The sequence below is a fragment of the Arvicanthis niloticus genome, chromosome 9 (assembly GCF_011762505.2).
Source record: "Arvicanthis niloticus isolate mArvNil1 chromosome 9, mArvNil1.pat.X, whole genome shotgun sequence".
NCBI lineage: Eukaryota > Metazoa > Chordata > Mammalia > Rodentia > Muridae > Arvicanthis > Arvicanthis niloticus.
In genome coordinates, this window is record NC_047666.1 from 56,407,466 (window position 1) to 56,432,520 (window position 25,055).

A 25,055-nucleotide genomic window follows, 5' to 3' on the forward strand; every position below is an offset into this window, starting at 1 on the left:
TTAAAATTTAATTCCATTTATTTGAAACAACAATTATTTCATATATGTATTACATTTCATGTGTTTTAATGTAACAATTCAGTAAGTAAAAAAAAAAACAAAAACCAAAACAACAAAAAAACAAACAAACCACATTTCTTTGGGAAAAAATACTTCAAAGCCTAGGCTATTTCTATATATAAATACAATGCACAAAATAAATACACTGCACAGAAATCACCCGCCCACATACTGAGGCATCACATTTGGTAAACAGAACATAAAGAAATGGGCTCAGGCCGGGTTGCAGCGTGCACAGCCCTGAGTAACAGAAACCTATGTGGTAAAGTGCGGAGTCAGCAATGTGTCAGGCTCTACTGCCACGTGGTCTGCCTTGCTAGCACAGTTCGAAGGCAGCATAGGCAGAAAGCAAGCAAACAGGTTTGTATTAGTGTTCTCAAAGTGCTTTAGTTATAAACATGGAACTTTTGTTTCCCACAACCTTCATGTGTCACAAAATACTTAATTTTTGCAATCATTGAGTAATATAAAACTAATCTCAGCTTACAGGCTATGAAAAATGGACTGTGGATCTGGCCGATGGGCTGTGGCTCACCAATCCCTGACCTTGCCTACTCAGGGTCTGCTCCTGAGCCTCAGTGGGAGATACACAGCCAAATCAAATCAAGGCACTAACAGGAATGAGGTGGGAGATAAGTTCTGGGTTGCCAACCTTTTCACTGTGTGATTCGGGAAAATCCAAATTAATGAGAATACTATCTAATGTTGAGTTCTTATGTTTTACAGACACTGTTCTGAGTGCTTCAAAATAGCACCATATTTCAACCTCAAGGCAATTCTAGGATGTCACTATCATTACTCTTACAGAGGAAGAAGGTGAGGCACAGTGAAGTTACACCACATGTCCATGCTGGAATCTGGGTCAAAGAAGGTAGTAGGAGCCTAGAATCTCACTTATAGCCACGGCCATGTTGCCTCTGTTACCCAGAATAGGAAGGAAAAGCCATGAGGTATTTTCCATACACAATACAAACACAGATGCCACTGCTACACATCTACAGTAAGATAAGTAAATACTGGTGCTTTCGAAACAGCTCAGAATGCTCAAATGCATGTCCAACCCAAAGTTCAGCCCATCACAATATAGCTGAAAAAGAGTGTTACAGAAACAGTGTTTCTTTTGAAGGGTCCATTTAGTAACAATGTCTGAACCCATTTGTAAGTGGCCAGAGACTGACAAAAAGACACAATATGCATTTAAAGTATACACCAACATATGTTACAGGAACAATGCCACTGGTGGGAATCACTGTTGATACAATGTGACACATGTCCTTACACAGCTACTAAGCTCAGGAACAGCCACAGATGGGTTCTAGGAGCAAGTCACACATTTAGAATTTTTTTTTATAGATAACCACACACACATACCTACATCTTACATATCAAGACTTATTTGTTTAATGACATTTCCTGGTTTTTGCTCTTTTTTAAAAAAAAAAAAATATTTATTTTATGTATGAGTACACTGTTGCTCTCTTCAGACACACCAGAAGAGGGCATTAGATCTCATTACAGATGGTTATGAGCCACCATGTGGTTACTGGGAATTGAACTCAGAACCTCTGAAAAAGCAATCAGTGCTCATAACCTCTGAGGCACCTCTCCAGACCCTGTGTTTTAAAATACCTTTGATATATACGATATTAGTTGGTTTCCGTTTACAGTATATTTTTTTTAGAAAGTAAAAATAAACTTGGAACTGGCAGCAGGACTTGGAGTGTAACCACTGTCTTCAGGGTAAACTCTTTTAAAATTTTGTTGAAGGTATTTCAAATATTTAAAATACCTATATAAATATAACTAAAGAATTCATGCAATTAACATTCCAGGATGGGCGTGTTCTCGATAAGGCATTTTATCTGTTGCAATCTATGCACGATTTCCCCTTCATCTTTTTAAGATGAGTGCAACTGTGTGAGGAGACTTCTGAGTGCCTGATACCCAGGGGAGTTACTCACTGTGGACTCTGCATGCATAGTGCCGGATGCTATGATAGAAACTTTTGGAAATTCATTTACTGGATTTCTGCCCTGTGTTATTTCTATATGATGTCAGTGTGACTTCTAAGAGAAAAGTTTCTTTCACATTTTGTCGTTTGCACAGCTTCTGAAAATTGAGCCTATTTTAAAGGTCTACCTAATAACATTTGCTGATTATTCTATGAGGGAAAAAAAAAAAAACATGGCTGACATTTTTTTCCTCCATAGTTAGAAGGTTCTCCTTCTGTGTGGATTACAGCCAAAGGGTGAATTCCTGCAGGGGTTCTGAACTCACACTATTTGTTAGCTTTTCCCTTCTTAGAGTGTGTCTTCTGATGTGATGTGAGATGTGACTTCTGGATAAAGCCTTCCCCACACTCCTGGCACTTGTAGGGCTTCTCCCCTGTGTGCTTTCTCTGATGGATGACAAAATGTGACTTCTGAGAGAAGGACTTCCCACAGATCTCACACTCGTATGGCTTCTCCCCTGTGTGAGTCCTTTCGTGTAATCTGAGGACTGAGTTCACAGAGAAAGATTTGCCACACTCGGCACATTCGTACGGTTTCTCCCCTGTGTGCTTTCTCTCGTGTTTGGTGAGATCTGATTTATAGTAAAAGTGTTTCCCACACTTACTGCATTCAAAAGGTTTCTCCCCGGTGTGAGTTCGCTGGTGCACAGTGAGGGCTGACTTCTGGTAGAAGCAGTTCCCACACTCCTTACATTTATAGGGTTTCTCCCCGGTGTGAGTTCTCTGATGGGTTTTGAGGTGTGAATTCCTAGAGAAGAGTTTCCCACACTCCTTACACTTATAGGGTTTCTCCCCTGTGTGTGTTCTCTGATGGACTGTGAGGTGTGATTTTTGAGAAAAGAAATTCCCACATTCCTTACACTGAAAAGGTTTCTCCCCCGTGTGTGTCTTTTGATGCACCAGGAGGTATGCCTTCACATAGAAGAACTTCCCACATTCCTTACACTCAAAAGGTTTCTCCCCTGTGTGTGTTTTCTGGTGTTCTGTGAGGTGTGGCTTCTGGTAGAACGATTTCTCACACTGGCTACATTCGTATGGTTTCTCCCCAGCATGGATTCTCAGATGTCTAGTGAGAGATGACAGGTGATAGAAAATTTTGTTACATTCTTTACATGGGTAGGTTTTGTCTCTGGTATGAACTTTCTGATGAATTGTGAGGTCTTCATCTGTATAGAAAGCTTGTCCACATTTCTCACATTTATAGGACTTCTTGGTGTGTGTTTCCTGGTGTGCCAAGAGGGAAGACTTCTGGCAGAAGGACTTTCCACATTGACTACAGTCGAAGCTTTCATGCCGGGTGGGAGTTTTCTGACGCTTTATGAGTTCTCCTTTCCTAGAGAGAAAGTTCCCAAAGCATTATTAATAGGACTTTCAAGGTTCTTCAGACAAAGAGTTTTCTCTGAATACCTTTGATGATGATGTCCATAATCCTGTGTCAAGTTCCTAGGGCTTCTCCCCTGTGACACAGATCTACACTGTGACCAAGCCCTGTACAGAATGAGGCTTCTCCTGAATTCTAGTCACAGGGTTTTTAAATGGCCAGACTGCACTTTCTATCATGCAGCTTCCCCTAGTACATAGTTCAGAAGGATGAAAATGCAGCTACAAAGTTTGCCTCTCTGATCCTACACCACGGCCTGCAGGAAGGCATTCCTGTTTGGATCACATTCTTTGGGGTTCACTCCTGTGCTAGTGTTACCACATTTCATAGTAATTACTGATTATTCTCCCACTTCCAGCATTGCAAACAGGACTATTCTTCCTCACAAAGTCTCTATCCTACATATTAATTCTTAAACTTGCCTTGCATTTCCAGCCTGTTGCTCCTGATGTTTGGTTCTGGGATCGTGCGCGGTCTGCCGCTTACCTACAAACAAATCAAGATTTTAACACAGCATCATGGATAAAGGTGGATTCTCAGGCTTCAGGAAAGGGTGTCAAGACAGAAGCACTCTCAAATGAAATTGTCCTCTATACCATGGTCTACTACAATCTAGAGAGTCTCAAAGAGGGGTCAGCTAGATCTGGTGACCTGAGGACAATGTCTTGATTATGTTAGTGGATGTGGAAGAAGTAATCTAAAAGTAACAGGCACTGATCACTGGGTTCTGGTCTTAAATTGCATAAGAATAGAGAAATCTAGATAAGCCATAGGCATGCAGGCACTCACTCCCCACCCTTCCGAGACACACACACATTTACACACACACACACATGCACACACACACATAACACACATACACACATACACACACACACACACACACACACACACACACACACACACAGTACCTATATGGAGGCTCACAACTGTATGTAACTCTCATTCCAGGGATCTGAGACCCTCATACAGACATACACGCAGGCAAAATGACAATGCACATGAAATAAAAATACATTATTAAAAAAATAAAAATGTCTAATAAAAGAGAGATTTACATGGAGAGAAGGAAAGTTGGTGTGATTTAGGATTTAAATATATGCAGACAGTATCTTCAACTATTTCTAGAACTTAAGAGAATTTAGGAAGATTCCCTAACTATTTCAAAAGGCATTTTTGACAGATATTTCAAAGGGCTGGGTGCAACATGTTTTTTTTCTAACTCACCACCACGGCTCTGACGTAAGAACTCTTCCAATGGCCATGGCTCTTTTCCTTTCTTCAACTTGGAGATCACGCTTGGCTTAACCACACGATAACCTGTTAATGGTAAAGACAAGGGAAATGACATAAATTGGTTGGAAGAGAGGGACAATTTCAGGAAAACAGAGAAGCTCCCACTTCTGTTTCACAAATTTATTGTTTAAGTGAAGCGGTTAGGAACACACGCATGCTTTTTCTGGTATTCCCAAACAGATGAACTCTGAATCATGAAACAAAGTATCACTTAACTTTATAGAGACCTGATGTGTTCCAGTGAATAGGAGAAGAAATGGCAACTCCTGAAAGTTACATATAAGAAAGATCTTACCCACAGAGAACAGGTTACTGTAGGTCTCCAGCATTACATTTTTGTAAAGGGACTTCTGAGCAGGGGTCAGGAGCTTCCATTCTGCCTTGGAGAATTCCACAGTAACATCCCTTAATGTCACGGGTCCCTGAAAAAACAAATCCGAACTCAGTTTGAGGTGACTTCAGGAAGTCGCAATGGTTGGGAGGTAGATCAACTGCAGACCACTTGCTTAGCATTTGCAAGGTCCCGAGTTCCACCACAGGACAAAAGGGACAAAAAAGAAAAAGCTAGCACATTAAATCAGCTCTGAGTCCCCTCCTTATATTCATTCTGGACAGTGCCAATAAAGCCATTACACATTTGGTCAAGGAACTTAGCTTTTGAGAAGGAGGTAAAGATGTAAACCCTAATGTCAATATGTGTAGCAGGTGCTATGGCCAGAGTATGTTCAAGACACCAGGTATTCTGACAGTGGTAAACTATTTGTATTGTGGAATAGCTGTTAGATTTTATTACATTAGAGTAGATGGTCAAATCATCTGATATAAACTAGAAATAAAGTTCATAATCGACAGTGATATGAAGCTGTGAGGGACAGGGAAAGCTTCAGGGAAATGTAAATGATATGGAATAAAAATGGTGCATAAAACTGAGTTATTAATTTATGAAGTCAGGTAACGCAATGCAAATAATTTCTGATGTTTGTCCTTTGCTTCAATAAAAGGCGTTTTTCACATACATGTAACAGACCTCATGTCATTTACATATGGTATATGAACTTTTCGGAGGGAGACATGAACAAATGTCTACTCAGAGAAATGTCTACAGAGAGGGAACCAATTCTAGAAAGGCTCAACTTGGTGAATCAAAGAGTTGAAACCACTTTTCACATTTAAATAGGAAAAACTTATGAGTACCTATTCTTCAGTTTTACACCACGTGGACTGCCTTAGACATTTTGATGATGCACCCCCACTGCAGATGCAAATGCAGACAACAGGAGCCTCTTATGAGACAGAAGTGTGGGAGACTTACAGGAGCAGATTAGTTATCCAGAGAAAAAACTCAAAACACATAGAGCACGTGGCACATCTCTGAGATGGAAGCAAAGCACACACCATCGCGGATTCAGAGAAACAAAGGATAACACAGCATTTATGTTCATGTGTGTGTGATGCATGAATGTGTGGGTGTTTGTGTGTAGAGGTACATGTGCACACATATGTGTATGTAATGTATGTATACATGTGATGTATTCATGTGTGTGTTCTTTGTGTAGAGATACATGAACACAAGTATAGGAGTGTGATGTATGCATGTGTGCTTGGGTGTAGAGATACAGGAGCACAAGTGTGTACATGTGATGTATGTATGTATGTATGTTTGTGTGTAGAGGTACATGTGCCCATGTGTGTGAAAATGTGTAAGCCAGAGGCTGAAATTGTGTCTTTTTCTCTAATATTCTCCATGTGACAATTGAATGAGAATGTCTTCCATAGACTCTGGCATTTGAACCTGGTCCCAGTTGGTGGTGGTGTTTTGAGAGGATTGGGAGGTGTGGCCTTGCTGGAGGAGGTATGTTACCAGTAATAGGCTTTTCAAAGCTAGGCTCCATTCACAGTTTTCTGGCTGCTTCCTGCTTGTGATTCAAAATGTGATTGTTAAACTATTCCAGCTGCCACGCCTCTCCCTTGGTGCCATAATTCTCTGCCATGGTGAACTCGCCTGGAAACACAAGCTCAGATAAACTCTTTTATTTATAAGTTGTCTTTGTCATGGTGTTGATCATGGCAATTAAAAAAATAACTAATCCACTCCATCTTATTTCTTGAGACAAGGTGTCTAACTAAGCCCTAGGCTTACAGATTCAGCTAGGATGACTGGCCGGGAAGACCCAATGTTCCTGAGTTTTTGTTTGGAGAGTATTCACATCAATTGAACAAGTAAGCACTCATGCTCTCTGGCTTATCCTTACATTAGTATTACATGACTGTTAGCCATCTCTTTTGAGAGAGATTATGTGCAGGTCTATGGTTGCATGTTCTTGCAGGTTCATGTGCATGTGTATCCATCTCATCTCGTTTTTTGTTTTGTTTTGGGTTTGGGGGATTTGTTTGCTTTGGTTTTGGCTTGTTTTGTTTTGTTTTTGAGACAGGGTCTGTCACTTGGGCCTGAAGTCCACTGAACTTGGCTCCCAGATGGTGGCTCTGTTTGGGGAGGTTTAGCTGGTGTAGTATTCCTGAAAGCAGCACACCTTTGAGATTATATAGTTTCGTTTACTTCACTCTCTGCTTCATATTTGTGTTTGATGATGCAAACTCCCAGCTTCCTGCTTCTGCTCTGTGAACGCTGCTTGCTGACATGCCCCCCCACCATGAATGACCTTTATTCCTTTGGAACCGTAAGCCAAACTCTTTCTTCCACAGTTTCTTTTAGTCTTGGTATTTTATCACAATAACAGAAAAGTTACTAATGTACCCAACTTATTAAACTATCCTGGGGATCAAATTCAAATCCTTGTATTTGCCTGGCAAGTGCTTTACCAACTAAACTATCTCCCTGTGTTCTACTAATTTATTTTATTCAAGATTAAGTAACAATAAAAATAGATTTTATTACGATGCAGAATGAGAATATTGCTCAAGTGTAGGTTTAAAATTATGGTTTTTTGTTAGCAAAGCAAGTTATATGCTCCTAAAAAATCCCTGGGAAGGTGGTCTTGGGTGGATTAGAAAGCAAACTGAGCAAACAAGGAAGAGCAGGCCAGTAAGCTGAGTTCTTCCGTGGCTTCTGCTTCAGTTCCTGCCTTCAGGTTCTTGTGTGAGCTCTTGTGCTGGCTTCCCTCAGTGCTGGACTATGGCATGGAAGTGTAAGCCAAATAAACCCTTTCTTCCTTCAGTTTGTTTTAACCAGTGCTTTTACCACAGCAATGGAAAACAAACCAAGACATTAGCTCACAATGTTTATTCATTTGTATGTGAGATGTGTGTGGATGTAAGGCCAGAAGCTAGAAGAGACTAGGGGAGGGAGATATTAGGACACACACAACCTGAACTCAGAGAGGAAGCTATGGGGGCTTGGGGGGGGGGGGAGGGGAGGTCATGGGGAAGGGAGAGAACAGGGAGTGGGGGAAATCAACCTAACAATTTTTGTATGAAAATGACAAGGTGAAACCAGATACTGTATATACTTTTTTAAAATTTAAAAACAAGCAGCACAGAATTCACTAGAGAAGATCAACATATGATTTGAGCAGACAGAATACAGAATCTGTAAACCTGACAATGTCCCAGCAGAGGAACACTGGCTCAGCTTTCTAGTGTCATTGTGACTCATTACCTGTTACAACAAACTCAAAAAGAAAAGGGACACCATCAACTCAAAAGGTCTGCTCATAATGAAAAATGCAAACTGTCCAAACTAGGGCAAGGCAGCGCCATGGTTTGGTTTATAAGTGCCTGTCAAAAGTCCATGGGTTCAAGTCTTGTCAGAAGCTGACAGAATCCTTAGAGGACCTAGTTAGACATATTCATGTCACTGAGTGTGTGCCACTCAAGAACACCGTGGAACCCTGGTACCCTTTTAGTCACAGTATGAGGAATTCCCCACCATGACTCCCACCATGATGAGATAGTTTGTTGCAGACATAAGTGCAACTGAGCCAGCCAATCATAGACTAGACCCTCAGAAACCATGAGACCCAAACAGCCCATTTCTCCTTACGAGCTGACAGGGTATACGTGACAGCAGATGGACACGGAGGGGACTTCCTTAATGTGATTTAAGACATTTCTCTATAATCTGCACCCTCTGTAACACTTAGTGAATGACTAAGTTCTTTCCCCTTGGGTAAAAGGGGAAAACAAAGATGTCTCCTCTCAACATTTCTATTCAGACATCATCCTGGATAGACATCATAACCAGTGCTATAAATAACAAACTAGAAAGACTATAGAAGGAGAAATAAAACCATTTCTCTTTGTAGATAGTATTCATTCATGTGGACCATTTCAAAGAATCTTTAAAACACTTTCCATGACTGATATTTGAGTTAACTAAAGTCAGTGTTAATTAAATATGCATTTCTATATAATATATATTACTATTAAATATTAAGTATTATTTCAACCAAGTATGTCCATGGCCTACATAGAAAAAACTTCTATATAATAATGAAGAAAGAACTCAAAGACCCAAGCTTGGAGACTACTGTGTTAATCTTAGACCAATCAGTGTATTTTACATAATTCTAATCTTAGAATGCAAACTGCATCCAGTCCAATTTTAAAAGTCCCCATAGTCTTTAACAGTTTGGGCAATATTCAAAAGTTCAAAGTCTCCTCTGAGACTCAAGCTAATCTTTACTTCGAGTCCTTATAACATTGAAAACAAGTATACAGCCGGGCAGTGGTGGCACACACCTCCCAGCACTCAGAGGCAGAGGCAGGTGGATCTCTGGAGGCCAGCCTGGTCTACAGAGAGTTCCAGGACAGTCAGACAAATAAACCTTGTCTCAAAAAATAGTACACACTTCCAACCTACAATGGTATGGGGGTAAACATTTCTATTCCAAAATATAGGGAGGAGGCTGTGGGGTGTGAGCATGGAAACAGATGGAAGCAAGCCAGACGGCTAGCAGGAAAAAGACCAGGTCCTTCAGCTCCATGTCTAGGATGTGGGATCCCTGCAGCACATATAAAGCCTTGAGTTGACTCCGTTGTGTGCTTATAGTTTTTCTCAGCAGTCATCCCACAGTCCTGGCATCTCCTGGCATCCAACATCCTGGATCTCCATGACAACTTAGGGTTCACCTGCACAGTTCCATGGGTTTAGAGAAGGAGCCTCTCATCCCAGTACTACAGGAGATACCTGGTATCACTGGTGATCTTTACGTTACTCATTCAGTACGGCTTGCCAATTTTTTCCCATTGGAGCATTTTTTCTTTATGATACACTATTACTTGAAAACAAACCAAAGTCTAGTTTAGTCTTCTCAAGAAGGGAGGGAATACGTTTCACTTCCTAGAGGGGACAGTATCTATACATATCTGGATTGTTTCATGAAGAAGAATCAGCTCTTCTCATTTGCTTATTCAATAATTTATATTGAAGTGGCCTCATATACTTAGTTTATGCTTCGAATTAGAAGCAAGCATTATGGGTATTTTTGTGTTTAAACTGTTCCAGCTTTTTAAATGAGGAATTGTTTCAGGTTTGCCCTCCTCTGACCCCCGTATCCTTTTAACCCGTTCCAGTTGCTTGGTTACATCATTTCCATACTTCCTGACAATATGGAATTATCCCAGCTTAATGTATTCCTTGCCTCAGTATTAGACTCAACTAAGTCTCCACAAAGAGGCAGGCAGGTCCTGGTCTACACTACATAATGAGTCTGTTTTGAAAATACAATACAAAACAAACCAAAAATAAAACAAACCAAAAAAAAAAAAAACCCTTTTACACAACACAAAATAAAAACCACTCTGTATGCACTCCTATAACTATTAACTCAGAAAAACAAGAAAATGACAGTGAGCGTGAAGATGTGGAGAACTGGATACATTCATTGCTAACTGGACTATAAAATGGTATGGCCACTGTGGGAAACTGTTGGGCAGAATTCCTCAGAAGATTAATTTAACAATAAACTCAATTACCAACTGGAACTTTGGTGGTATCCTTACTTTGGCGTGTCTTCAGTTCCCTACCTGGGATGAACAGACATTTATCCATGTACTCTCATGTCATGTCACACAACAAAACCATATGATTTTATGTGTAAAATCCCTAAGACGCCACCAAAACAGTTCCACGGCTGACCAAGGCATTCAACAAAGTATCAGGATACAAAATTAAGATGTAAAAATCAGCAACTTTCTTATGCACAAATGATGAACACATTGAGAAAGAGATGGGGCCCATCTTCCATTCCTGATAGCCCCACAAAAATATCTCAGATTAAATCTCAGTAAGGTAGTAAAGACTTGTGTAACAAAAACACAAGCACTTTGAAGAAGGAACCTGAAGAAGACACCAGGAGAAGGAAAGACCTCCTATGCTCAGGGTTAGCAGGATTACCACTGTGAAAATGCCCATTCTCACAAAAGTAATTAACAGATTCAATGCAGTTGCCACCAAAATTTCAACACAATTATTCACCAAAACGAATGGGTGATCTCATGTTTCATTTGGAAACACAAAAGTCCCAGGATGCCAAAAACAATCCTGAATAGTAAAAGAATAGTAAAAGTAAGGAATCACCATTCCTGATTTTTAAGCTTCATTACAGAGCTATAGTGATAAAAAAAAAAAAAAAAAAAAAAACCAGCATGGTACCACCATAAAAAGACATGTTGATCAATGGAAAAGAACAGAGGACCCAGATATAAGTCCACACACCTAGGGCCACCTTTTTATATACTAGAGAAAAGACAGCATCTTCAACAGGTGCTAATCAAACTGGATGGCTACACATAGAAGAATAAAAATAGATCTTATCTCTCACCGTGCACAAAACTCAACTTCAATGGACCAAGAACCTAATGTAAGACCCAAATCTCACTAAAGAGAACATATGGAATATGCTTCAACGTATGGGCATAAGAAAATACTTTCTCACCGGGACTCTGATAGCACGGCATTAAGACTAGCAAATGACAAATGGAGCCACAAGAAACTAAAAAGCTTTTGTAGAGTGGAACACCATACAATCCAAATAAAGAGACAGCCCACAGAATGAGAAGAGGTTTTTACTAGCTATGCAGCTGACAGAGGGTTAGTGAATAGAATATACAAACAACAGCAGCAAACCACCCTAAATACTAAATAGAAAACTAGCCAATTTTTTTTTAACATGGGGCACAGAACAAAGAATTCTCAAAAGACGAAATACAAATGGCTGAGAAATAGTTCTTTTAAATACTTATTTAAGCATATGAGTGCTCTATTTGCATGTGTGCTTGCATGACAGAAGAGGACATCAGATGGTTGACATCATGTGGTGCTGGAAACTGACCTCAGGACCTCTCGAAGAATAGCCAGTTCTTACCACTGAGCCACCTCTCCAGCCCAGAAATAAAATGTTCATCATCCTTAGTCAACAGGGAAATGCAAATTTAAGACTTTGAGATTTCATAATGCCCCAGTCAGAATAGCTGAGATTAAAGAAACCAATGACAATAAATATTGGTATGGGTACGTGGAAAGGGGAACACTTATTCACTGGGGGTGGGAGTGAGACGTTGCAGATACTGTGGGAACCAGTGTGGTGGTGTGTGATGATTTGTATATGCTCAGCCTGGGAGTGGCACTATTAAAAGGTGTGGCCTTGTTGGAGTAGGTGTGTCAAGAGTGTGGGCTTTAAGACCCTCATCCTAACTCCCTGGAAGTCAGTATTTTGCTAGCAGCCTTCAGATGATGTAGAACTCTCAGATCAGCCTGCACCATGACTGACTGGACACTGTCATGCTCCCACCATGACGGTACTGGACTAAATCTCTGAACCTGTAAGCCAGCCCCAACTGAATGTTGTTTTTATAAGAGTTGCCTTGGTCATGGTGTCTGTTCACAGCAGTAAAACCCTAACTAAGACATGGTGCATCAGAAAGCTAGCAATATATCTCTCATGTGTTCCAGCTATGCCATTCTGGGGCCTATACCCAAGGCTTCTATATCTTTCTTCATAGATACTGCTTATCTGTGCTCACTGCTGTTGCATTCACAATAGCCAGCAAAGAGAAACAGCCTCAATGTCCATCAAACGCCGAGTGGAAAATGAAAATGTGGTATATATACACAAGAGGAATTATTCAACTGTTTAAAAAAAAGAAAGAAATTTTATGGTAAATAAATAGAGCTGAGAATAATCATTCAGAGTGAGGTGACTCACACTAAGGACAGACAAATGTCACATCTTTTCTCTCATATGTACATGTTGCCTATGACTCTTTAGATATATGTCTAAATTCCTACAGGAAGCAAGAAACTTGTAAGAGGCTATGGAAGCATTTCAAGAGAAGGGAATAGAATACAAGTGGTAAGAAGGATGAAAGAATAATAATGGAACAGGAAGAAGTGTGTGGGGAAGAGGAAGGCAGGGCAGAGGATGGTGTATGGAGAGGGGTAACCTACACTACATGTCTTTGAGAAACAATGTAAAACTACTACAGAAGCTTCTTAAAATATATACATATAAGTCATGTATAAAATGAGTTTAAATGGAGTCATTCTGTAACAGGGTTCCAATGCCTCTCCTAGATACACTGAGCTATCAAATAAAACTCCCAGTGCTAGGCTTTTTGAGCTGTTGATAAGCAGAGTCTTATAGACAACTCAGATATTACAGGCTATTGCCACAATTCTTAGCCACCCATAGAATTCGATGGTAGGTAAGACCCTATTGCCAAAGATTGCAGATATACTTGAGACATAAGACATGGAGAAAGCAAGCTTGTACCAACCTGGAAACTGCATCCTTACTGGCTAGCTTTCATAGAGGATCTATGTACAATGAAAAACCACCAGCCATCTTACTCAGTGTCAATAATGACTATCCTGGTAAGATATGCCAACTGATACAAGAAAGCAATGTATTAAAGTCTTAAATAATCTTTAAAAATAGCTTTGAAATATTAATACACAACCAACTAAAGGCTTGGAAACGCTCTCTGACATTCTCAGACTTCTATCTCAAAGCATCTTTACCTCCATTCATCTGTGTAAGGTTATCTAAAGATTCAGGTTTGCTCTTCTTAACCAAATTATACAAGAACAATCAGTACCAAAAGGCAACAATGTTCATGACGCCTACATCTTAAGGGCCCATGCTTCTTGATTAATTGGGTATTTAAGGTATCCTATTGTATAGCTAGCAAAGATTAAAAAATATGAAATAAACATATTTTTACCAATCAAAAGTAGATAATGGTACAATTCCCACAGGAATCTCATTTCCCTTTTTGATTATAAAATAAAAATGAAGACTTAACATATCAGGAAGATACTTGCACATTAACGTTTATTAAAGCACTATTCATAATAGTTAAGTTATAAAAACCAACCTAGGTGTTCAACAATGGAAAAGTGGGTAAAGAAAAGGTGGCATAGCCTCACATAGAGATAGTCCTAGAGAAGTCAGGGCGCTTTGCAGGCAAATAGATGCAAATAAACTGAGTCAAGCCATCCTCAGAATAACACATAGTATGTTTTTACGCATTTGAGGCTCCTAGATTTTACAGATATATAAAATCAGACATGTGTCTATGACACGAGAATAAAAGTGAATTTGCACCAGGGACAAAGGTGATCACTGTAAGGGAGGGAAAGGGATGATGGAGCTGTGACTTGAAGCATATGTCACTCACATTATATAATTTATGATACCTCAAAGTTCAACAATGCTCTCAGTGTCTCCCAATACGACTTAAGAATGCTTATCCTTTTTATTGGCTTTAAAAATTTTTTTTAAAAGTCACACTGTATTTTGATCATATTATTTCTGGTCTTGTAACTTCTCCTAGATCCTGCCCATTTCCCTACACATTCACTTCAGGTTAATATATTCTCTCTCTCTCTCTCTCTCTCTCTCTCTCTCTCTCTCTCTCTCTCTCTCTCTCTCTGTGTGTGTGTGTGTCCTCTTCCTCCTACTCCTCCTCCTCCTCTTCTTCTTCCTCTTCTTCTTCCTCCTCCTCCCCCACAAATAAAAATGAAAATCAAATCAAAACAAAACTAAATGACAAAAAATACTAAAACAAACCAAAACCTTTTCATTCAAAAACCTTGGCTTGAGGTCAGTTTTGTGTTGGCGAACTACGGCTGAGCATGGAGCCTGCCTGAGACTCTGGGTGACACATCCAGTGACACTCTACTGGAGAAAACTGATTGTTCCTCCCCAGGCAGGTATTGATTGCAGATAGCTTCTTGGTCTGGGGTGGGACACTGAGTCCATTTTCTCATCTCTGTGCTGGGATTTGTTTTTTCTGGTTTGAACTTTGGCAGTGTAGTCACAGTCTTTGTGAGTTCATACACAAACTCTGTGTCCCAGAGAGGAAGCTACAGGATGGCATGGCCTGGTTTCTGGGAGAAAGGGACAGCATGGCCATATTGTGTTTGCCATCATTTAAGTTTAGGTATAGTATTACTATGTTATGTCACTAGGAAATGTTATGAGAGGACCTGCATCCCTGTCTACTGAGGGGACATTAGTAATAAGGGTTGGGGAAAATACTAACAGTTTTCTTCCTGGATGTGACAGACTTACTGCACAAAATTTAAAAAAAAAAAAAAAGTTTCTGGGCATGTGGTGGTTCATGCCTTTAATCTCAGCTCTTTGGAGGCAGAGGCAGGAGGATCTCTGTGAGTTCCAGGCCAGCTGGGGCTTCACAGTGAGACTTTGTGAATTCTGAATAACCATTGTTTCTCTGCCAGTTCAGTTCTTTCAAATATAAAAAAATATCCCATGAAAAACTGTCAAGATATTTGCATAAATATGGCACAAGTGCTTGCCTTAGGCTACCAATCATCACCATTCAGGAGTAGCTGAGAAGGGCCTTACGGGAGCATCCCATTTTCTCACACAAAACGTTCAAAAGATGTGCACGTAAGGGTCAAGGGTTAACTAAACTAAAATTTTTACTGTAGCATTAAGGATGAATGTGAATGTAAAGTATGATAAGGAATCAGGAAAGGTGAGCCATTGGTACTATTATTATTATTACAAGTATATTCTCATTATCTTTTAATCACACCAAAGTAATAGTTTTTACTGTTCCATTGAGGATATTCTTAAGGAAATGAGAAGGCTTTTACTTAGCTCTTTGTGAAAATCCAATGGCAGTCATACGTCACTGTCATAATTTTTGCAAGCTCTTCACTTTCATGCTATCTTGAAAGTTAAATATGAATCAAAGTCACCTTGTCTTTAAAGCAGTGATTCTCAACCTGTGGGTCATGACCCCTTTGAAGCCGTAGAACAACCCTTTCACAAGGGTTGCTTAACACCATCGGATAACACAAATATTTACATTACGGCTCATAACTATCAAAATTATAGTTATAAAGTAGACAAAAATAATTTTATGGTTGGGGTCACCACAGCATAAGGAACTGTATTAAAGGGTTGCAGCATTAGGAAAGCTGGGAACCACCGCTTTAAGAAAAATTGTTCTTAGTTCAGAGCAGAAGGCTGACTTATTTACTGTGATGCAAATATTTTATGAATAGTGTCTCCGAGATGAAATTTCAGCAAGGAAATAGGAAAGAACTTTAGTTCCTCCTCAATACAGCTAATATGTAAATACTCTACAATACATACCAAAAAATGCACAACATTTCGTATGTAAACATAACTCCCAACTTCTGCTGTCAACTTGTGCGATCTCCCCCCTCATCCTCACTGTTTTAAGTGATGCGGGACAGTCATCGGTCTGTATCATTGCTTCCGCTCCATTAGCACAAATGCAACTTGCTTATTGATAGCATGGCCTCTGGTGGTGCAGAATCCCCTGAAAGGCTCTGGAGGGCACCCGGGTCTCTTCAGACCATACTTTGAGAGCTAACGTTTTATTCAACCCTCAAGGAACTTTGAAACCAGCCATACTTTCCCAGTTTAATACATTTTCTTTCTTTTTAAAGATTGATTCATTTTATTATTTTGTGTGTATGCATGTTTTGCCTGCATTGTATGTATGTGTTCCATGTAAATGCCGGGTACCTGCAGGGGTCAGAAGAGGGTATTGGACTCTCCTAGGACTGGAGTAACAGATGTGTTTGAGACACCATGTGGATGCTGGGAAATCATACATGGGTCCTCTGCAAGAGCAACAACTGCTCTCAACTACTGAGTCAACTCTCCAAACCCATAGATCGTCTTTCAAAAACCCTCACTGAACAGATGTGTGCACCCACAGAGTTAAACAAATTAAGGTACTCACCTTGAACTTGGTCATTTTCAGCTGTGTTTTTAGAGCAGGACTCTACCCTTTAAAGGTGGGAGAGTGAAGTCCTAGGAAACCATAGGCCACAGCTCCAGGTCTTCTGTAAGAAATGTTCATACAGCATTTTAGCACTATGTGCTGAGAAGCTGTCCTTTGGACCCTGGCCTCTCAGTTGAGAGTTCTCACATAATCTTGATGAGCCTAAGACATTTTTTTTTTCTCTTACTAAATCTAAACATTTCGAGGAAAACCATGCGTCTGCTTACTGACTAACAAAGAACGCAACAGGTAAACACCAAATAATAGATTCGTTTTAAAGGGAGTGTAACATATACAAACAGGGAACCTTAGGTGTTTATGTTGGAGGCAACATTTTTTTCTGATAATATTACAATTCCCCAAAGTTAGAAAGTCATCTCAAAGCTTTCAAACACGAGGCATTTCTTCTCCCTAAATTACAAGTTCTCAAAGCAAAAAGCAAACGAAGCACTTCTTCAGGAACCTTACATGTGATCCCTTTTCTCTTATGTATGGTACTTTTTGCCTTTAGTTTTGTTCCTGTGTCTGCTATGTGCATCGGGACTTCGTTTCAGTGCTATGATTCTTAAAATAAAAGGAATTAGATCACGGTGAATAACCCTCTATGCAGCCTCCAGTCAAGTCTTGACAGACACACAACAGGTTTAGATCCCTGTAATTGACTGGCCTCTCAAAACCGGCTGAAACGGGGTGGGGGTGGGGTGAAATTTAATTACATCTTAATGAACTTTTGCATGGCTGCCAAATCTAGCTTTGAAACAAACGAAGCTTTGAAACAAATTAACCTTCAAAAATAGCAATTTGAAGCCACATGGAGTGAGACACACTTTTAGCCCCAGCATTGTAAACGCTGAGGCAGGAGGATAGCAAGATTGAGGCTGGTTTAAGCTACAGATCGAGAGCTAGACCAGCTTGTACTAACTACATAATGAGACCTTATTTCAAATAAACAAACAAATAAATAGAGTCATTAATTAATTAGACAACATTTTTAGTACCATATACATGTATACAGTTAAAAAACCAAACAAACAAATGCTCAATTCCAGCCAGCCGGGTGCTTACCAAAGGCCTAATGTGTAAGGCCAGACACAAATGAACCAACCAATCATCAGCCTTAGGACATCTTCTTCATAACAGAGAACATCAATGAGTAACAATTCTGATCTAGACGTGGTGGCACACACCTGTAAACCCAGCGTTCTGGAGGCTGAGGCAGGAGGTTTAACAGTTCCAAACTAGTCTGGAGCTCCAAGGCCAGATCGCCCCCACCCCACGAGTCGGTCTCATTTCCATTCTCTTAGAGGGTATATACAATTGCCAGCTTCTCGGTAAAATTTAATACTGAAAGGCATTTTTAAAAAGTAATACTGTACTTCCAAATAACTATTCAACAGTCTAACAAAGGCTGGCCATGAGGGATATGAGGAGACTCTTACTTAATCTTTCACACTAATGGATCCAGAGGAGGCTCGAGAATTTTTAGAAGTAGAAGACTCCAGGTATGAGTAAGCCGCTGCGCAGAAAGCAGAGCAAACAGGACTGCAAGGAAGAGACAGCAACCACAGAGTTAAACAATAGAGGATTAAGGCCACCTGCAGGTACTGAGTAAACCAAATAGTCTCTGTGAACCTCAACCAGGGGCCCAGATGAAAGGACCTGGCTCTGCTAGAAAAGAAGCAGCTCTCCCTGCTAGTTACCGAGCACTCAGCTCGACTGCCCAGCTCTGTGCGCCCCGGAGCGACTCTCACCTTGGTGACAGAGGTTTTAGGGAGTCCCGCGGCCTCCACTGCAGATGCCCGGGGATGGCTGAGAAGCAGGAGCACGCCAACGTGGCGGGCGGACAAGGCGAGTGGGTGCCACGTCACCTGGGCGGTGGCTCAGACCCGCCTCCCTCCGGCTGATCTCCCCTCCTCTTTCCTCTTCTCCCTTCCCTCCTCTTAACCCTCTTTTCTCCTCTCCTCTCTCCCCACTCCTCTCTCCTCTCTCCTCCCCCTCTACAGCCTGCCCAGCGCGCTCCTCCCGCAGCAGCCCCACAGGTCCCGCGCTCGCTCGCCCGCCACAATCGGAGACACCCCCCCACCCCCAGGCCGGGGGATGGCGCGGGGCTCGATTCCCCCCGCCCCTAGACGAAAGACAAAAGTTCCTCAGCTGACAGATGAGGGCTCTGCCCATGCGCCTAACGGCCCTCCTTTCTGGACTACGCTTTCCAGAAGCCTCTGCGACGACTCCATTTGTGATCTCGTTATGAAGTTTGGCGCTGAGTACCTCACTGATGAGTGCTGCGCCCCGCTTTCCGGCAGGCCTGGTCTTTAAGAGGATAATTGAACTAGGAATGGACACCCTGGAGAGGAAGACAGAAGGCTTTCTGAGGGCGCACAGTGTGTAGCGAGGGGTAGCTTAAGTACTTGAAACAAAGTGCAATTCTACATCCAAACAGCTTACAACTTTGTCTTAGGATTGCTACCTTTCAGAACCATGTAACCCGTAACACGAAACGTGAGAAACTAAAAAAAAAAAAAAAAAAAAATGTGTAGTATATATAAACCGAAAGATCAGACACCAAGTGCCCTACATATTAGTCCCCCCAAAACTTTAAATATAGTTTTATCCTACTGATACAGAATGCCATTCTTTCTTATCTTCTCACTAAGAATGATATCTTGAATATGTAAAACAACTTGTATATATCCCTGGCCATAACTTCAGATTGCATTGTACTAACCTTAGAACTATGGAAATATTAAAGTCTTCATAAGAAAGTTACAATTAATATACATAAATGTATACATATAACATATATGGTGCCAGAGCTCTTAAGATTAAGGAGTGAGCCGGGGCAGCCCTAAGAAGCCAGGCTCACCGATGGGTCCTCAAAGGCCAACTTAAGACACAATGGGAACAGTCTGTAAGATTCAGGATAAAGATATTGTTGGCGCCGGGCAGTGGTGGCGCACGCCTTTAATCCCAGCACTTGGGAGGCAGAGGCAGGCGGATTTCTGAGTTCGAGGCCAGCCTGGTCTACCGAGTGAGTTCCAGGACAGCCAAGGCTATACAGAGAAACCCTGTCTCAAAAAACCAAAAAAAAAAAAAAAACCAGATATTGTTGGCACAGAAACATAGCTCTTGCCTCTAAAGGGATAACAAAAAGGTTATTTTGTGACCGAATATAGTGATCCTGGTCCTATAAATGGATTTAGGTCACCCCAAATTTCCTTTTCCAATGTGGAAGCCTTCACGGAGCTGTTTTATTCTATTTATATTGGTGTTTTGCCTGCATGTCTGTGCATCACGTGTGAGCCATGTATGATGAAGCCAGAAGGGGGCATCTGATTCCCTGGAACTGGAGTTATGATCAGTCATGAGCCTTAATGTGGCACTGGAAGCTGAACCCTGGTCCTCTGGAAGAGGATCCAATGCTCTTCACCTCTGTCCCATCTTCCTAGTCCCTTCACAAAGCCTTCATAGTAATGAAGACATTAGATAGGTTAAAACAAAATGGGAAAGTCTTGGCTAAAAGCCTCAGATGCTCTCTGATGATACTCATAGCCTTGGCTTGGTGAGGACTAGCTATCTTGGTGAGGACTAGCTATCTGACTCCAAGTAATTTACCTGCTAGTCACAAAGACGTCAGCTCACACCTAAAAGAGAGTGGTAAATGGCTGTTAAGAGCGCTAACGTTGCTGCGTGTAGAGTCTGGGAAGAGGATGGTATCACATGCCTTGAATTCCAACACTTGGGAGGCAGGCAGATCTCTGGATTTGAGACCAGCCTGGTCTACATAGCAAGTTTCAGGCCATCCAGGGCTGCATAGTGAGATCCTGTCTGTCAGGGGCACATGTGTGTGCACACACTCACTGAAGATGGTCCAGGATAACTTGACTCTGGACTTGTAATATTCCAAATTCTCTATAACCACTGAGGTTCTAATTAGCTCACTAGCCTTGCAGAAGACTCAATGAAAGGTATGGGGACTTTCATCCATAGTTTTACCAGTCTGGAATTGATATAATTTTTTAAAAATAAATAATAGACACTGTACAAAGAAATTCAGTGGGCAACTTCTCAGGGGTCAGAGAGTGAATGGCATCCCTAAGGAAATGGGGTCGCTGGTCATTTTAAAGTAAGTTGCCTGCTTTGCCTCCAAGGCTGGTGTGGGGGATGGCTTTGAATGAGGTCAGAGGCAGCTCAGGAACAGGGTAGTAAATTTCAGAATGCAACCTGTCCTCCCTGAGACTGGCCATTTGGGGTGAGATGTCTGAGCCCTTACGAGTTAGACCCTAACTGTTCTGTGCCGGCTTCCCAGGTTACTGTCAGGAGCCCAGCAGTCAAGGCGGTGGCTGCTGGGTAGTGAGATTGGTTTCTTATTTTCAGCCCTTTTATTTTTTTGTATTTTTGTCTTTACAAGTCACAGTGACAACGCAGAGAAAGGAACTTCATCCTGTGTGCCCACATTGGGAGGATGGACAGTCCAGTGTCCAGATTTCCTGAAGTCCATCTTCAGGGCATTCAAATGCAGTTAGGTTTAGATAGAATACAAGAGGCGTGTAAGCTAAGCAGTCTTGTTCTAAGTGTGTGCCCCCAGCTTCGACCCAGCATCACTTCTGCTCTGGGCCAGGGAGCTGAATCTGTTACATAAATTGGGAGTACTATGTAATATCTTTCTCCTGGTTGGCACTAAGATCCAACATTTTCCTTCTCCCAGGAAGGAATTCCAACTCGTGGGTGTGTGTATTCTATGGGTAGTCTGATAGCCTAAGGGGGGGGTGCAGGGAACAAGTGTCTCTTTTTAGAACGGCTCTGTTTCTGCCAGGACAGTTACACATATACCCAATGTAGAATAAAAAAGCTAAAAGCAAAACCAAAAAATCCCCACATTTTAACAAACACAGACTTCTTGAGCCTAGCCCAAAGATTTGTTGAAGTCACACATTTAGAAACTACCCGTGTTGGGCTGGAGAGATGGCTCAGTGGTTAAGGAGGCATGTTCTTGCTAAGGACCCAAGTTTAATTCCTGGCACCACATGACATGGCGTTTAACAAATGTGTGATTCCAGCTCTAGGATATTTGCTTCCTCCTCTGGCCCCTGAGAACACTGAGTGCTTATGGCACACAGACACACATACAGGTGAAACACTCATACACATACAATTAAAAATAAAATATATATTTTTAAATAAACTAACCCATAAAGATCCATGGCACACAGACACACATACAGGTGAAACACTCATACACATACAATTAAAAATAAAATATATATTTTTAAATAAACTAACCCATAAAGATCCATGGCACTTAAATGGCTAATCTCAGGAAAGACAACTCGTGATGTAAAACCCACTGCCTAAGAGAGTAGTAAGTAAGCTTGTCCTCCCAGATACAGACTGTAGGTGCCTGAGGCCACAGACCAAACTGGTTCTCCTGAAAGGGAGGTTGGAAATGAAAAAAGGGGTGGAGGGTGAGAAAAGATGAAGCCAAGACAAAGTATTCTGATCAAGGCTCGAAGTTTAATGTTCAGCCCTTAATTTAAAGAGAAAGCCCCGGGCGGGGCGGTGGTGGCGCACGCCTTTAATCCCAGCACTTGAGAGGCAGAGGCAAGCGGATTTCTGACTTTGAGGCCAGCCTGGTCTACAGAGTGAGTTCCAGGACAGCCAAGGCTATACAGAGAAACCCTGTCTCGAAAAACAAAACAAAACAAACAAACAAACAAACAAACAAAAAAAAAAAAAAAAAAAAAAAAAAAAGGAGAAAGCCCCACCAAAACCCTTTCTTGCTTCAGCCGGAGATGGTTGAGGGGACCCCATCCTTGGTCACTGCTGGAGATGGGTGGGGGGAACCCATCCTTAGTCACAGCCGGAGATGTCTCAAGGCAAGCTCAGCGGGCAGTTATTCTTCTAAGTTCCTGTAGCAGGCTGTACGTGCAGCCAAGGTGGGTAACTCCACCTAGGTCCTATTATTTTTGGTCTGTTGTGGTAAACAAGGTCTTTCAGGCTTGCTCAAGGCTTGGGGGGAGGGCACAGACACACACAGGGGAGAAACCATAAGAATGTAGTAATGTTGGAAACACTTCTGCCACAAGTCACGGCTCCAGAGCACAGAAACAGAGAGAACTCACGTAGGGGAGAAACCCTGTGAATGTACTCAGTGTAAAAGAGCACTCTGCATAAGTCAGCTCCAGTGGTACAGCAGAGAATCCACACAGAAGAGCACTGCAGATGTAATGAGCATGGAAAATGTTTTCCTGTGCAGCCAGGGCTTGTTTTACAACAGAGCAAACACACACAAACATATGAATGTGGGAAACCCTGTAGTCACAAACAGTCTCGCCGCACCCAGCACAGCACAGGACTCACGCAGGACAAATCCTCTTGGTGTACTGTCAGTGAAAAAATTTTTTTACAGTAAATCAGACCTTGCTAAACAATTCCCACACAGGAGAGAAACCAAAACGAATGTGAAATGTGTGGGGAAAACCTTTTGTCAAAAAAGGTTTGCCAGAAGTCACAATTAAAAAGTCATACGAACAGGATGAATATATGAATGTATATCTCACTCTGTACTACACTTCAGAGTTCACACACTGGAAAAACACCCATTTCTACATCTTTAAGCCTAGAAATCATTTGATTTTGATGACTTTCAAGACAGATAGTTAAATAATACAATAGCCCTAAAAATCTATGTAGGCATACATTTATTACAACCTACTTTTAATAAGGGTTCACTATCTCTCTAGCCCACCACTCAGCAGAGGTAGTGGAAAAGTTATTAGGATAAGGGGGTCGTGGACCTGTTCAGCAGTAGTTCTCTGGGGACAAGCTCAATCTTCTTTTTTAGCAGTTCAGTCCCGTAGCAAACCCCAAAATTCAATTCAGCAGCCACAGACCAGTGTTCTAGGCATGCAGCTGTAGTTCAATTCTGAAGAAACCACCAGGCTTGCCAAACGGCCTAAAGCAAGATTGTGGAGGTGGCAAGTTCCTGCAGGAGCCTCATAAGTTCTTGGGTGAGTTTCTCTCAATGGCAGCATTACTACACGTTGAGATCAACAATGCAAACCAATGCATGAGTGTAAGGCAAACCAATGCATGAGTGTCTTTTAGCAAAAAAAAAAAAAAAAAAAAAAAAAGAAAGTGAGGCAGAGCAAACCAAACCAATGCTCAGTGCTCATCTCCTACTGTCTGTGGGGTCATATTTATACTCCTTCATCATGGGTCCTTTCTTGTGTTTGCTGTATCAAAACATCCTTTCACTGGTGTCTGCTTCAGGAAAACAGTCTGTTTGCTTTAGTAAGGCATCCTTTTACCTGTGTGCCCCAGCAAAATATCATTTGACATAACTAACTTTCCAAAGAAACTAGAAGTTTCCACTTCACATCTATTGGAAGAGTCCTTAATATATATATAGTCCTTTCTTATGTCCAAGTGCTAAAACATAGAAAATGTTTTTTGATTTGGGGGTATATAGCTCATTCTGTTTATAGAATACTTGCCTAGCATGTGTAAGACCATTAATTCCCCAGCACCAAGGGCTGGGGTATATACGTGGTCCCTGTGTACAGTGGAACTTAGAGTAATTGATAACCTAGCTTAAATAGACTCATTCTATTAAGATGGATTCTATCAAAACTCATGCAAGGATAAACTCTGAATGTGTATAATGTGTATATGGGCATATTTTAAGAATTTAATTAGTATTTAATAATCTTCCAAACATAAAATTCTTGAACTAGATGAGACCACTGGTGAACTCTACTGGACATCTTGGGTAGAAATCACAGCAGTTCTAATTTTTTCAGAATGTAACAACAACAAAAGGCATGCTCCCCGCCTTACTGTTCCACGCACTACTGTGCAGTCTTCTTTCTTGTTGGTTCTTTTTGAGGCAGTGGAAGGGGAAGAGTGTTGGCAGAGGGTAAGACTGTCTTATGAGATATTTAGGGTTGCTGTATAATAATAAAAAGTTTCATTATCTAAGTCTAAGTTACCTTGTAGCTGGCCTGCCTTCTGTGTTCCTCTGAGGCCGGAAATTGCAGTCTCCGGCATTTAGCACCTCAT

The 25,055-nt window shown here is 41.2% G+C and overlaps 1 protein-coding gene across 2 annotated transcripts; it reads right to left on the reverse strand.

The window, feature by feature from the left end:
• Positions 1–19,023, reverse strand: Znf25 (zinc finger protein 25). 2 transcript variants are annotated; one of them, XM_034512284.2, is made up of 6 exons: positions 18,749–19,023; positions 16,956–17,058; positions 5,044–5,170; positions 4,680–4,772; positions 3,875–3,938; positions 1–3,404 (listed from the first exon to the last, which is right to left on the reverse strand). In XM_034512284.2, the coding sequence occupies exons 2-6, from the start codon at positions 16,968–16,970 to the stop codon at positions 2,339–2,341; spliced, it is 1,365 nt and encodes a 454-aa protein (XP_034368175.1). In that variant the 5' UTR covers positions 16,971–17,058; positions 18,749–19,023; the 3' UTR covers positions 1–2,338. The 2 variants fall into 2 exon arrangements, with proteins under 2 accessions (XP_034368175.1, XP_076796501.1); XM_076940386.1 differs by lacking the exon at positions 18,749–19,023 and adding an exon at positions 18,437–18,625.
• Between the last annotated feature and the right edge of the window lie 6,032 nt (positions 19,024–25,055).

Excerpts from the sequence above, each read along its gene's own strand:
- Znf25 (XM_034512284.2), bottom strand. Across the intron at positions 3,939-4,679 it reads CTTACGTCAGAGCCGTGGTG|GTAAGCGGCAGACCGCGCAC; the intron begins GTGAGTTAGAAA and ends ATTTGTTTGTAG. Across the intron at positions 3,405-3,874 it reads CAACAGGCTGGAAATGCAAG|GAAAGGAGAACTCATAAAGC; the intron begins GCAAGTTTAAGA and ends CTTTCTCTCTAG.